General features: G+C 39.9%; 2 protein-coding genes across 2 annotated transcripts in view; both read right to left on the bottom strand.

Annotated features, from left to right (window-relative positions):
- The window catches only part of LOC127433450 (MOB kinase activator 3B), a 36040-nt gene extending 35895 nt beyond the window's left edge, over positions 1-145 (bottom strand). The window contains exon 1 of the mRNA XM_051685370.1: positions 35-145. The gene's annotated coding sequence lies outside the window, so the exon portion shown is untranslated. The remainder of the gene's footprint in view (positions 1-34) is intronic.
- A 4670-nt stretch (positions 146-4815) lies between these two features.
- Positions 4816-15074, bottom strand: part of LOC127433374 (THAP domain-containing protein 1-like) — a 10859-nt gene continuing 600 nt past the window's right edge. The window contains exons 2-3 of the mRNA XM_051685234.1: positions 11635-11830; positions 4816-6549 (exon numbers count right to left, since the gene is read on the bottom strand). Of these exons, the coding sequence (XP_051541194.1) occupies positions 5848-6549; positions 11635-11830 (898 nt within the window). The 3' untranslated portion in view covers positions 4816-5847. The remainder of the gene's footprint in view (positions 6550-11634; positions 11831-15074) is intronic.

Genomic DNA, 15074 nt, shown 5'->3' with positions numbered 1-15074 from the left:
TTCAGTTTAAAGTGAATGAGATGTTTTCACTCACCGCTGCTGTACATCCATCCATCTGTCCACTCGTGTTTCAGTCCCGCTGCTTTCACACACACACGCACACGCACACGCACGTGCACAATCACGCGCAAATGCACACTCACACTCACACGCACACGCGCGCACTAGCGCACATGCGCACTCACGAGCACACCAACACACACGCACGCACATGCGCACACTCAAGCACACTTATAGCAGGGTTAGTTGCTACAGTAGCTACGGTTTTCAGGTTTCATTGAACTCTTTGAAACACTTGGGAGATTGAAAGTTCAGTCGTTCATTAGTGGACCACTCCCAGCCCGAGGAACAAATATGTTTTCTCAGTTGCTAAGTCTAAACACATGGCTACACAAAACTTGCAACATGAGAGGACTGAACTACATTGACAACTTCAATCTTTTCTGGAGTCAAAGAGAACTGTTTAAATCAGATGGCTTCCACCCAAACAACCTTGGTGCAAGTGTGTTAAATGATAATATCTACATCCATCTGAAAAACGTGCCAATCCACTCAACCGCAATGGCACATAAACACCACCACAGTGTCTGGATGAACACGGGACCACACTTCACCACCTGGACGGACATTTGATCAACACACACCACAAGGAAAATAATGACAGTGCAGCCAAAACATCCACTGCTCAGGGACACAAACCAGCCTGAGCCCCACCCAGTGAGTGTTCTACAGTTGGAATGTGACTAATTAGAATGGCTCCAAGATACAGGACTGAAGGATGAATTCCTGAAAGAAAGTCATGGAAGCCAAGATAACATACTTCAGCCTCCAGAAACACCAGAGCCACAGTACCTCTCACCTCACACTCTCTTCCTCTCATCAATATCATCTCTTCTGAGCTTCTCAAAGAAAATGGAGGAGCTAGTGTATGCTGGAACAAAGCTCTCCCACTCCATTGCTGCGAGCATCCAGATATCAGTCAAAAAACGGCAGGTCCTTCATTCTGTTTTTCGACAGCATCATAGCACAGAGACGGCTCTCATAAAGATCCTTAATGATATTCGGCTAAGAGGGGCCTGGGTAGCTCAGCAAGTAAAGATACTGACTACCACACCTGGAGTCGTGAGTTCGAATCCTAGGGCGTGCTGAGTGACTCCAGCCAGGTCTCCTAAGGGTAGGGTGACCTGATGGGGTAACCTCCTCCTGGCCACTATAATGTGGTTCATTCTCGGTGGGGCGCATGGTGAGTTGAGCACGAATGCCGCGGTGGATGGTGTGAAGCCTCCACATGCGCTATGTCTCCGTGGCAGCGCGCTCAACAAGCCACGTGATAAGATGCGCGGGTTGACAGTCTCAGACGCGGAGGCAGCTGGGATTCGTCCTCTGCCACCTGGATTGAGGTGAATCACTACGCCACCACGAGGACTTAAAAGTGCATTGGGAATTGGGCATTACAAATTGGGTGAAAAAGATATTCGGCTAAATACTGATTCAGGCAAAATATCAGTGCTGGTATTACTAGATCTCAGTGCTGCATTTGACACTGTTGACCACAACATTCTCCTAGACAGATTGTAAAACTGGGTAGGGCTCTCTGGGACAGTCCTCAGCTGGTTCAGGTCATATCTAGAAGGGAGGGGTTACTATGTGAACATAGGCAACTGTGAATCTGAGTGGACATCCATGATGTATGGAGTCCCACAAGGCTCTATTCTTGCTCCTGTTCAAACTATACATGTTCCCACTAGGCCAAATTATGAAAAAGAACCAAATTGCGTGCCATAGCTATGCAGACGACACCCAGATCTATCTAGCCCTATCGCTAAATGACTACAGCCCCATAGACTCTCTGTGCCGGTGCATTGATGAAATCAACAGTTGGATGTGCCAAAACTTCCTTCAGTTAATCAACACCAAGACAGAGGTCATTGTATTTGGCAACAGAGGTGAAATCCCCAAGATGAACACATACCTTGACTCCAGGGGTCTAAAGACAAAAATTCAAGTCAGGGATCTTGGTGTCATTTTGGAGTCAGACCTTAGTTTCAGTAGTCACATCAAAGCAATAACTAAATCAGCCTACTATCATCTGAAAATATAGACAGAATTAGATGTTTTGTATCCAGTCAAGACTTAGAGAAACTTGTTCATGCATTCATCACCAGTAGGGTGGACTACTGCAATGGACTCCTCACCGGGCTTCCCAAAAGGACCATTAGACACCTGCATTTCATTCAGAATGCCACTGCTCACCCGAACCAAAAGATCTGAGCATATTACTCCAGTCCTCATGTCTTTACACTGGCTTCCTGTTACATTTAGAACTGATTTTAAGGTACTATTACTAATTTATAAATTATTGAGGCCTAGGACCTAAATACATTGCAGTTATGCTTGTTGAATTTAACCTAACAGACCTCTCAGATCATTAGGATCAAGTCAGTTAGAAATACCAAGGGTTCACTCAAAACAAGGAGAGACAGCGTTTAGCTATTATGCCACCCGCAGCTGACACCAGCTTCCAGAAGAGGTCAGATGTGCTCCAACAGTAGCCACATTTAAATCCAGACTGAAAGCACTTCAGTTTAACTGTGCATTTACTGACTGAACATTGTGCTGCACTTACTGATTGCACCGAATCATTCTGATTGTTTTACTTCTTTCACTCATTTTAATAATTTTCTTTTATTCTTTTATTTTTTTTATAACTTTTTATTAATTGGTTTTATAATTACTTTTTCTCTATCCTGAATTTTCTTTTACATTTTTATTTAAAGTACTTTGAATTACCATTGTGTAAGAAATGTGCTTGATAAATAAACTTGCCTTGATGTTGGAGTTTAAACCTAAATAGCGCCATCTAGCGGACACACACACACACACACACACACACACACACACACACACACACACACACACACTCACACGCACACTCAGACGCACACTCTCACACACACACATAATGTACAAACGTTGAATATCGCGGTTTCTAAAGCTAAACTAATTCCACACCACGGAAGACGCACTTTTTTCTCCATAATCTCCTCTTATCTTTTCATTCAAATGAATTTGAGGAACGAGCAGTCCCTCCGCCTTCCTCCATTTATCTGACAGAGTGTGTAATGTGTGTGTGTTTTGACATGAACAACACCATGGTCAAACATGGAGGTGGGTCAGTCCTGTTATGGGGGTGGAACCGGTAACCCTGACTGTATGACTGGCACCATGGAGTCTTTGGGGTATCAGGACATTTTGGCATAAAAAAATAAAAAAATAAAAAACGTGATGCCTTCAGTGTGTAAATTGAAGCTTGGTGATCACTGGCATTATTATCTTGCAGGAAAGTCCAATGATACATCCAAGTTGTCCAAAGCCTGGTTCAGGAATGGCCCTCTCAGTCCCACATGAAAATCCCATTGAAAATCTTTGATGGGATTTGAAGGAAGCAGTGGCAACACTGAACCCAAAGCGTGTCGATGAGCTGAAAGCTTTTGCTCATGAGAAATGTGTTCCAATAGTGAGTTGTCCGAAGCTTTAGAAAACATACCTGGAACATTTATATAAACGGTAAAGGACACTCCACAAAAGACTGACTTTGGGGGTTAAATAATTTGGACATGACATTTGTGGAGAGAATTAATTTAGATTTTTTTTTATGTATTTTAAATTTTTTGATTTGAGTGAACTGAACTCTTTGTTCTCAAAATCACTCAAATGTTTATTAAAAACTTACTTTGACTGTTTACTGAGGTTTTAATTCATTCATATCACCAGAATGTCTTGCTGGTCAGGCAGGTTGAATAATTTTAATTGCAACTGTATACGGTCAGAATTGTGTAGAACATTTTAACCGAATATATATATATATATAACTGTGCACAGACATATCCATTAATTAAGTTATAAAAAGTTAAAATGTACATGTTAATATACACCGATCAGCCACAACATTAAAAGCACCTGTCTATTATTGTGTAGGTCCCCCTCGTGCCGCCAAAACAGCACCAACCCGCATCTCAGAATAACATTCAGAGATGATATTCTTCTCAGCACAATTGTACAGAGTGGTTATCTGAGTTACCGTAGACTTTGTCAGTTCAAACCAGTCTGGCCATTCTCTGTTGACCTCTCTCATCAACAAGTGTTTCCGTCCACAGAACTGCCGCTCACTGGATGTTTTTTGTTTTTGGCACCATTCTGAGTAAATTCTAGAGACTGTTGTGTGTGAAAATCCCAGAAATACTCAAACCAGCCCGTCTGGAACCAACAATCATCCATGCGATAATCTAATCAGTCAGTCGTGTGGCAGCAGTGCATAAAATCATGCAGATATGGGTCAGGAGCTTCAGTTAATTTTCACATCAACCATCAGAATGAGGAAAAATGTGATCTCAGTGATTTAGAGTGTGGCATGATTGTTGGTGCCAGATGAGCTAGTTTGAGTATTTCTGTACAGAAATACTGTAATAACTCAAGTGTTATTAGCCACCTGTCATCAAGTAAAATAAATGACAGAATATGAAGCTTCTGACACTGTTTGAATATGATTCCTTATTTATGATATTACAGCAGTAACAATAACTGTTGTAACTATGGTATTTTGGTGGAAATGATGGTTTCTGTGGTGAATATTGGAGTTGTTAGTACATGTAGAGTTACAGAGAGATTTTATTTTTCTATTGTGTATTTATACTGTAAATGTTTTTTTTTTGTTGTTTTTTTTTTGCTACTTTACATGAACTAAATATACGATTACATTCAGAAACTGGATAGAAGTAAAATTGAGAGGATTTCATTCAATCACAGACACATGTCTGATTATTGAGAACGTTGTATTAAAACAGTCAACCCACATTAACAATTGCATTGTGACCATGAGGCAACTATGACTGAACTTTTCCTTAACCAAAATTACATTTATTCCATATACAGTATGGCTTTCACTGGTTCCACAACGATTACTGTTTTGAGAACAATAAATAAATCTGCAGAAACGGCAAACATCAGCTTGAGAAAGCCCTTTAATATCAGTCTATATATCTATTAAAAATATCTGTTTGGTTTTAATACATTGAACTCTTTGAGACATCAATGACACAGTTCAGTCCAGAGATCAAAACATGTGAGGAACATTCTTGAGTCAGTTCAATGAGCTGAAGAGATTAAACAACACAAAAGGGAAAATAAACTATTTCAAATGAACATTTACATTTCACACATTTAAATGAGAAAACACTTACACTGGGAAAGAAACTCTTAACTGCAGTCATTTGCTAATTAAATGTACTGATAGTGGAAAACCCTGATTTACTGAAGCGCATGCAAACGTGTTGTGTTATAGTGAAACCGATAGTTATAGTGTCGACAGTATCAATCGCCAGTGTTTGGTCAAGTGACGTCTCATGCATTGGGCCTCATTTGCCATTGGAGCATTTAAACGATTTAAAGAAGTGTGTGAAATACTGTTGGAGACAATTTCATCTGAATCTTTTCATACTGGTTATTGCAGGTCACACTGAAACACTTACTGCTTGAGTTGGAAAAATAAGGTCTGGTATTTTCCATTTCCAATGTTATTCTAATCAGTGTAATACCGATGTTGACTATGACTGATCTTTATAAGTCCACTGATATATTGTGCATCTCTAATACAGAGAAACTCTATATTAAAGCATCTCAAAAAGCCCAGCAGAACCATTTAATTTTATGAAACCAACATCTATTTTAATTTCTTTTTCCTTTAATCATACAGAACATAACGTGATATTGTCACACACTGGGTCATGATTGATTCTCAAGAGAGAGATAAAAACAGATTTTGAAGAACGCTTGGTCCTTAAGGGTTCCTCACAATGCTCCAATGCTCTCGATTCTCTTCAGCACATAGTAGATCTCTTTAGGTAAGACCACGTAACTGCTTTCCAATGACACGTCCTTCTGGAAATCACTGGAGGCTTTGAAGCACTCCAGTTGTCTCTCTTGACAGTGACATTTCTGCTGCACCGTCTGGAGCTTCTTGAGCAGTTTCTTCAGCTGTTCCTCCAGCTGCTCCATCCGTCTCTTCTGTTGGACGCTGTCCTCCACAGTGTAGTTGTGATCACAGCAGACGAAGGCGCTGTGGTGCTCCGGGTTTCGCTCCGGTGTGGTGGACACAGTTGGAGGTGTGGATGAGGAGATCTCCGTCTGAGTGGCAGAGAGCGGCTGATGATGAGAAGTGTCGTTATGGAAGCGCTCCAGTTGTCTCTCCTGACGTCGACATTTCTGCTGCACCGTCTTGAGTTTCTTGCGTAGTTTCTTCAGCTCTTCCTCCAGCTGCTCAATGCGTCTCTTGGGCAGGCTGTTGTCCTCCACCGTGTAGTTGTGATCACAGTAGATGAAGGTACTGTAGTGCTCCATGTGGAGCTCCTCTGAGGCAGAGACAGACAGCGGTGGAGGTGTGGATGAGGAGAGATCCATCTCAGAGTGGACCATCAGTGTCTCTTCAGCGTCACAGAGAGGCAGGTGCTGATAAACGTCCATTTCTGAGCTGAAGACCTCCAGAGATTCCTCCTGTGAATGCATGAAGGCAAATGATGAAACGTTTTCTACTAAACTTACTCACGATGGGCTTCATCACACATATATATATACAGAACTGGATCGCTGACGCAACGGTAAACTGCCTGCAGGAGGTGAAGCCAACAAAAGTGTTCAAGCGGCCATCTTGGTATGCCCAAACTTTCATAGAGCAGCAATGATTGACAGGCGAAAAAGCCCCCGTTTCACCCTCTCCAACTCTCGGATACGTCAGTCACATTTCGCCCTTTAGTGACTATGATGTTTAATGTTTAATTTGCTCGTTATGGATAATATTCGTTATGAGGGAGAAGATATTCGTGGTTCAGTCTATCAGTGCACAACGGTCGTTCTTAAAGATGTTCTGATGTAAATTCTCGGATTCATGAAATTTTTCGTATTTTCAAAATGTTAGTTGGTACAAACAAAATTTACATCTGCACCCGACCACGTGTAAATCATGCGTTAGACATCCAAATGTTTTGTGTTCTTTCAGATAAACTGCAATGACCACATTTTGATAGAAGTGAAATTAAATAATTAACTAATGAAAAAAAATATTAATGAGTAAAGGTAACCTTAATAAATAAATTATAGAAAACAATGTTATAACAAACTTAAGTTATAAGTTTGTTGCTTTCTTTTTTTAATACTTATTTGAAAATGTTTTGTGTTTGGTGTTTGTATTTATTTCTTCAAAGTATATTTTATTCCTAACTGCTTCTTAAATTTCACATTGTTTTTTCAGCAGAAGTGCTTGGCATGGGGCGAAAAGGTCAAGGGAAGAAGCAGTTTGTGTTTGATTTTCTTTAAAAAATGAATGCGCTCTATTGTGACAGATTGAACACTCTCTTCTTTTGATATGAGATCTGTAATTTAGGTTTCATAATTCAGTATGTATAATGTATGGTCAATCTTAATGCTGGTAAACCCATAAATAAACACAAGTAGCTTGCAAATCTTTATTAGCTAACAGCGTTTCCAACCTGATCTCATGAAAAGTCCTACATAATTAACGAGTTGTCTATTTCGTATGGTCTCGTACAACATTATCACGTGCAAATTCCCGGATGTGTAATGCGGAAGCACGAGTTCTGCGCATGAGGCGTTAAGGACATGATTATTAATATTATGCCCTTACCCAAACCCCTTATCTAAACTTAACCAATCAGTAGAGTGTGTAAACATGATAGGAAGCTGTTGTGTGTGACAAAAGCAAGTAATTGTGGCATATTAGATGGAAATGATGTCCAGCGACGTCTTTGGCTGTAGTGAAAGTCGTAGGAATTCAAACAAGTGCAGTTGCACAATATCATACGAATTAGCCAAATTTAGAAAAGTTGTACGAATCCTGACGATTTCACCGTGAGAGTGTGTAGGTGTTTCAGTCAAAGACCTTGTTCATGCATTATAGAGCTGTACGATTAATCGTTAAAAGATCGCGATCTCGATTCAGACACCCACACATTCTCATTTCTAAATGACAACGATTCTGCAATGTATATTAACGTTCCCGTGGCATGCCTTTGTAAGGCGGTCAAATTTAAATGAGAAATTCACCTCAAGATGCGTTTTTAAAACGCTTTTAAACTTTATATGACATCTATTAAACACAGCGCTCCTGCATGAGACGATGAATAAACTAAAACACAACAGCCAAAGATGTTTGTGCAGCACAGAGCTTTACATCTTCAGGGTGCAGCCACGATTAGTTAAGAGTCTGAAGGAATCTCTGCTCAATTCAACATTTATATAGCCACTGACTGATGCTACAAAAATACTGGCATTAGCAAGATCTGACTAAATTTGCTAACGCTCAAACACTCACATGCGTGTCTACCCATGCACTTGTGTCTCGTGATGAATGTAGCGCTCCTGCACGAGACTGCGCTGTTCTTAATCAAAATACCCTTCTTTAGGTGATATTAATCTAAACACAGCTGTTAATAAATTACAAGAGTGTAAACAGACAGGATTAAATCTGCGCTGTCTTGATGAAATATTAAAGCAAACACAGATGTTAATGTATAAGCAGACGGGACAAATTCTTCTAAGTGTTAGATCTGTGTGATGTCTAAATGTATATCAGGTCTCCCGACTAAAAGAATGACTTCAAAGCCATTGGCTCCTAAACTGAAACATTAAGGAGCCAAATGGCTGTTTCTAGTCGACAAATCACAGAATTGCTCGATTTATATTGTTGTTCAGAAACAAGATAAAAAGACAAAGAAAAACTGCTGATAACCCATTAATCGGAGGTTTAATAAACAGTATATATAGTTGAGAAGATATGTTCATCAATGTTCACACCCCTTTCATAATTTATACAAATATATATATTTTTTTATTTAGTACTGCCCTTAAGAATCTACATTACAGATATTTACATAAAGTATAGTATGCATATAGTAGTGTGTTGTCTTCTAGAGCATCAATGAATGTTGTGTACAAGTCAATTGTCCAAAGTGTCAAAAGCTGGATCATATATATGTAATTTAATTATAATTTTAATTGTTTTAAAATATTGCCTTAGTCTTTCTTTACTGTTACCGGATGTCCCAGACACAAAGACTACAAGAGTGCAAACTGAATGAAATCCCTGATGCAGTTTATTGTGCTGCTCCAATCCCAATCAATAATTACCAGAAGAACAAAACACTGCTGCATAATGCAGGACTTTTAATTATAAAGAAGCCCGAAATACACATGGGACTTTTATTTTGAAACATCTGCGCTTCCAGTTGTGAACACACTGACGGATGATTCGCTGAGAAAGTGAATCTGATTCAAACTGCTAACCTGAGCTCCTGAGTTCATGAATAAGATCCGGTTCAAAAGAGTCATTTGCTAAAATAATAGTGTTTTATTGCATATTTGCCAAGCAGTGCAAAACTAAGTTGAGATAAATCTGTTAATGAAGCTTTTTTCCTCTCATTTTGCTCTTTAATTAGCATGTGAGAAACAAGCTAAATCATGTAATTTATGTTTTATGCACTTTTTTAACAGAATTATTATTTATTTATTTAGCAATAATAACATGGTGTTGTTTAGTTTGTAATGTATTCGTTGTGTCCTCTTGTGGACTTTTTAAATGTATATATTTGATTTATAACTTTATTATATTTTTGCATAGATTGAAGCAGAGACCTCTAGTACATTACATTACTTTGTTTAATACCCTTATGTCCAGCTTTGTAAATCACACATTGTTTTCCTTCACAATTGTGAGAATCGTGATCTTTATTCTAAGCAAAAAAATGGTGATTCTCAATGTATCCAGAATCGTGCAGCTCTAATGCATTATATTCAGGCAGGTATGTCACTGTTACCATCATGATTTAACCGAGATGTTTTACCAATGATGTGCTCAACAGAACCAGATAAAGTTAACGAAGGTGGACATCATGACTGGTATTTTTTTTAATCACACGTTAATAATAATAATAATAACAACAAGATTTGTATATTTCTTAACCAATATTAACAAAGATACATAAATGTTGTAAAGAAGATATTGTTAATTGTTATTTCATGATACCTGATGCATTAACTGAAGTTAACAAATACAAACTTATTGTAAAGTGTTACCAATATTTTTAACAAACACGTAACTATTGATGATTAGCACAAAACTACCCAAACAGAGCGCAGAAGTTATGAAATAGATTGCTAATATTTGGGAAGGGATCATTTTGACAAGCTCCTTGATTTGAATTGTAATATGATAACCACTGGATAATATGAAGCGCTGCTCAGTGTTTTCCCGCTCACAGCCGCTAGATGAAGCCACTAGCTCATGTACTGCTGACTAAAGCAGTCAATGCAGACTGTTTTATACACTGTTTAATAATATTTTATTACTTATGCAAGGCCATATCACAATTTCAATCTTGGTTCAATCCATAATGCTCCATTAATGGAAATCATACCAATGATTTTACTGTAAGGTTTTACTGTAAGTGCTGCTTTTAAAATTGTCACGCTGATTTTTCCACATTAATGTGAAAATGATAATGAATAAAATATTACATGTTCTTCCGAGTGCGACCCCTCTTCATCGTGTGACTAGTATTATTTCTGCATCGTGCATTTAAATTAACAGTGTTTTTACACTGTGGTCTCCCAAAAACTCATTTTATTACATCTGTAACCCTAGTTCATTTCCTGATCTTAACGGGGGGTAAATTCTACACTGAACATTTTCTAATGTCTGGACTGTATCTGCAGAATTTTATGATTATACAAACAGATGGTTCGATACACTGGCAATGAGTACTTTATACTGTATGTGAAGATACATTTCTTCTGAGGGAAGTTTGATTGACACTTGTTTGGGTGAAAAATGCTTGTTGAGAATGCGCCGGCAGGACATTGTCGATAACATATTCACCCCCGATGAACCCCCTCCTTTTTATTTTTTAACGAATTTACACAATTCAGGTGGGTCACATTTTTAGGTCGGAAAAAGCAGAATTCCAGATTAATCCAGAAGAATCACATTCCTGACATATCACAAAAGTATGACAATTTGTATGACAATTAATTGTCATAATCGTGAGAGCCCTAAAACAGACAATTCATCGACATAATCACAATTATTTGTTTAAAAAATAGTTGCCAGGGGCATTTTTACCTTTTTGCAGGCAACTGTTTTCTAATTATATAAAGAATATACTGTGTTATCCTTTCAGGTTAAATACTTCAGTTTAACCAGTTTATAAACAAGAGATAAAACACATGCACTAACTGGGCATAGAAAACAATATTAAGAATTATTTTAAAACAACAACAGTGGAATTAATAACGAGGACATTTCTTGCCCTAACATCTTACATTTTTTGCTCTGATCCCCCCATTATTTCTGACCCTGGTGTAAACCTCTGCTTTTATTTTGGTACTGTCAGAAGCACCACTAACATTAAATCCTAATATGAGAGGCTACATAAAACACACATCACCTGCCCATGAATGAACCTCCAAAACACAAGTGGATCAGAACAGATGCTGCTGTTGTGTGAGAAAGTGACACAAATGGCAGTAAATAATCAGATTAATTTCTGACACGTTTACTCATATTACCTCCATCTGTAATTCTCTGAATGTGAAGAGCGACGGCACGGCATTGTCCTTCAACACGCGGTTGTTGCATTCTCGTTTGAAGCAGTCTTTGGTGAAGTGTTGTGAGCAGATGTTGCTGTACTTGGTGGGTTTGAAGTTTCTTCTCTTAATGGCAGCGACCCATTTCCCACAAACATCTGGTCTGGCCAGAGGAAATCTAAACAAAGAACAAAAACATTATTAATATCCACTACATGTTCACCACCAGCAACAGGAGGCCGTCAGGTGCTTCGCAACATCAGCTCAGGAAAGTGTGTCAGGACAATTCATGAGAAAGATCTAACCTGACAGCTGAAAAAAAATATCGTAAGATTATTAGTCTATGTGAAATTTTAATACTTTACAGTCCAAAGTGACATTTGAAAAACTATGTGGTTGGTTGTTATGTCGTTGCCAAGGTGTTTGAAGTGCTTATCTGAAATCACAAATCAGGACTAACAAATTGTACCAGTTTTTAGGAAAGTAATTGGTTTGACATCTTAAAAAAAGCAGACGAAATCCCAGTATCGCTAACAAGAAAACTATCTGCGCTGTAATTTCAAAGAAATGTTCCAAAGCAGTTTTTGGGATCATGTGATCATTAGAAAATATTCTGTACGAGTCTGCAGGTCCACAACAACATGTGCACCATTACATGACAAGAACATGTGCATCGGTACATGACAAGAACATGTGCACCGGTACATGGCAAGAACATGTGCACCGGTACAGGACAAGAACATGTGCACCAGTACATGACAAGAACATGTGCACCAGTACATGACAAGAACATGTGCACCAGTACATGACAAGAACATGTGCACCAGTACATGACAAGAACATGTGCACCAGTACATGACAAGAACATGTGCACCAGTACATGACATGCGCACCAGTACATGACAAGAACATGCGCACCAGTACATGACAAGAACATGCGCACCAGTACATGACAAGAACATGTGCACCAGTACATGACAAGAACATGTGCACCAGTACAGGACAAGAACATGTGCACCAGTACATGACAAGAACATGTGCACCAGTACATGACAAGAACATGTGCACCAGTACATGACAAGAACATGTGCACCAGTACATGACAAGAACATGTGCACCAGTACATGACAAGAACATGTGCACCATTACATGACAAGAACATGTGCACCAGTACATGACAAGAACATGTGCACCAGTACATGACATGTGCACCAGTACATGACAAGAACATGCGCACCAGTACATGACAAGAACATGTGCACCAGTACATGAAAAGAACATGTGCACCAGTACATGACATGCGCACCGGTACATGACAAGAACATGCGCATCATTACATGACATGTGCACCAGTACATGACATGTGCATCAGTACATGACAAGAACATGTGCACCATTACATGACAAGAACATGTGCACCGGTACATGGCAAGAACATGTGCACCGGTACATGAAAAGAACATGTGCACCAGTACATGACATGCGCACCGGTACATGACAAGAACATGCGCATCATTACATGACATGTGCACCAGTACATGACAAGAACATGTGCACCATTACATGACAAGAACATGTGCACCGGTACATGGCAAGAACATGTGCACCGGTACATGGCAAGAACATGTGCACCAGTACAGGACAAGAACATGTGCACCAGTACATGACAAGAACATGTGCACCAGTACATGACAAGAACATGCGCACCAGTACATGACAAGAACATGCGCACCAGTACATGACAAGAACATGCGCACCAGTACATGACAAGAACATGTGCACCAGTACATGAAAAGAACATGTGCACCAGTACATGACATGCGCACCGGTACATGACAAGAACATGCGCATCATTACATGACATGTGCACCAGTACATGACAAGAACATGCGCACCATTACATGACAAGAACATGTGCACCGGTACATGGCAAGAACATGTGCACCGGTACATGAAAAGAACATGTGCACCAGTACATGACATGCGCACCGGTACATGACAAGAACATGCGCATCATTACATGACATGTGCACCAGTACATGACAAGAACATGTGCACCATTACATGACAAGAACATGTGCACCGGTACATGGCAAGAACATGTGCACCGGTACATGGCAAGAACATGTGCACCGGTACAGGACAAGAACATGTGCACCAGTACATGACAAGAACATGTGCACCAGTACATGACAAGAACATGCGCACCAGTACATGACAAGAACATGTGCACCAGTACATGACAAGAACATGTGCACCAGTACATGAAAAGAACATGTGCACCAGTACATGACATGTGCATCAGTACATGACAAGAACATGTGCATCATTACATGACATGTGCATCAGTACATGACAAGAACATGTGCACCAGTACATGACATGTGCACCAGTACATGACAAGAACATGCGCACCAGTACATGACAAGAACATGTGCACCAGTACATGAAAAGAACATGTGCACCAGTACATGACATGCGCACCGGTACATGACAAGAACATGCGCATCATTACATGACATGTGCACCAGTACATGACATGTGCATCAGTACATGACAAGAACATGTGCACCATTACATGACAAGAACATGTGCACCGGTACATGGCAAGAACATGTGCACCGGTACATGAAAAGAACATGTGCACCAGTACATGACATGCGCACCGGTACATGACAAGAACATGCGCATCATTACATGACATGTGCACCAGTACATGACAAGAACATGTGCACCATTACATGACAAGAACATGTGCACCGGTACATGGCAAGAACATGTGCACCGGTACATGGCAAGAACATGTGCACCAGTACAGGACAAGAACATGTGCACCAGTACATGACAAGAACATGTGCACCAGTACATGACAAGAACATGCGCACCAGTACATGACAAGAACATGCGCACCAGTACATGACAAGAACATGTGCACCAGTACATGAAAAGAACATGTGCACCAGTACATGACATGCGCACCGGTACATGACAAGAACATGCGCATCATTACATGACATGTGCACCAGTACATGACAAGAACATGCGCACCATTACATGACAAGAACATGTGCACCGGTACATGGCAAGAACATGTGCACCGGTACATGAAAAGAACATGTGCACCAGTACATGACATGCGCACCGGTACATGACAAGAACATGCGCATCATTACATGACATGTGCACCAGTACATGACAAGAACATGTGCACCATTACATGACAAGAACATGTGCACCGGTACATGGCAAGAACATGTGCACCGGTACATGGCAAGAACATGTGCACCGGTACAGGACAAGAACATGTGCACCAGTACATGACAAGAACATGTGCACCAGTACATGACAAGAACATGCGCACCAGTACATGACAAGAACATGTGCACCAGTACATGACAAGAACATGTGCACCAGTACATGAA

Source organism: Myxocyprinus asiaticus, chromosome 4 (assembly GCF_019703515.2).
Source record: "Myxocyprinus asiaticus isolate MX2 ecotype Aquarium Trade chromosome 4, UBuf_Myxa_2, whole genome shotgun sequence".
NCBI lineage: Eukaryota > Metazoa > Chordata > Actinopteri > Cypriniformes > Catostomidae > Myxocyprinus > Myxocyprinus asiaticus.
This window is presented reverse-complemented; position numbering and strand designations above follow the sequence as displayed.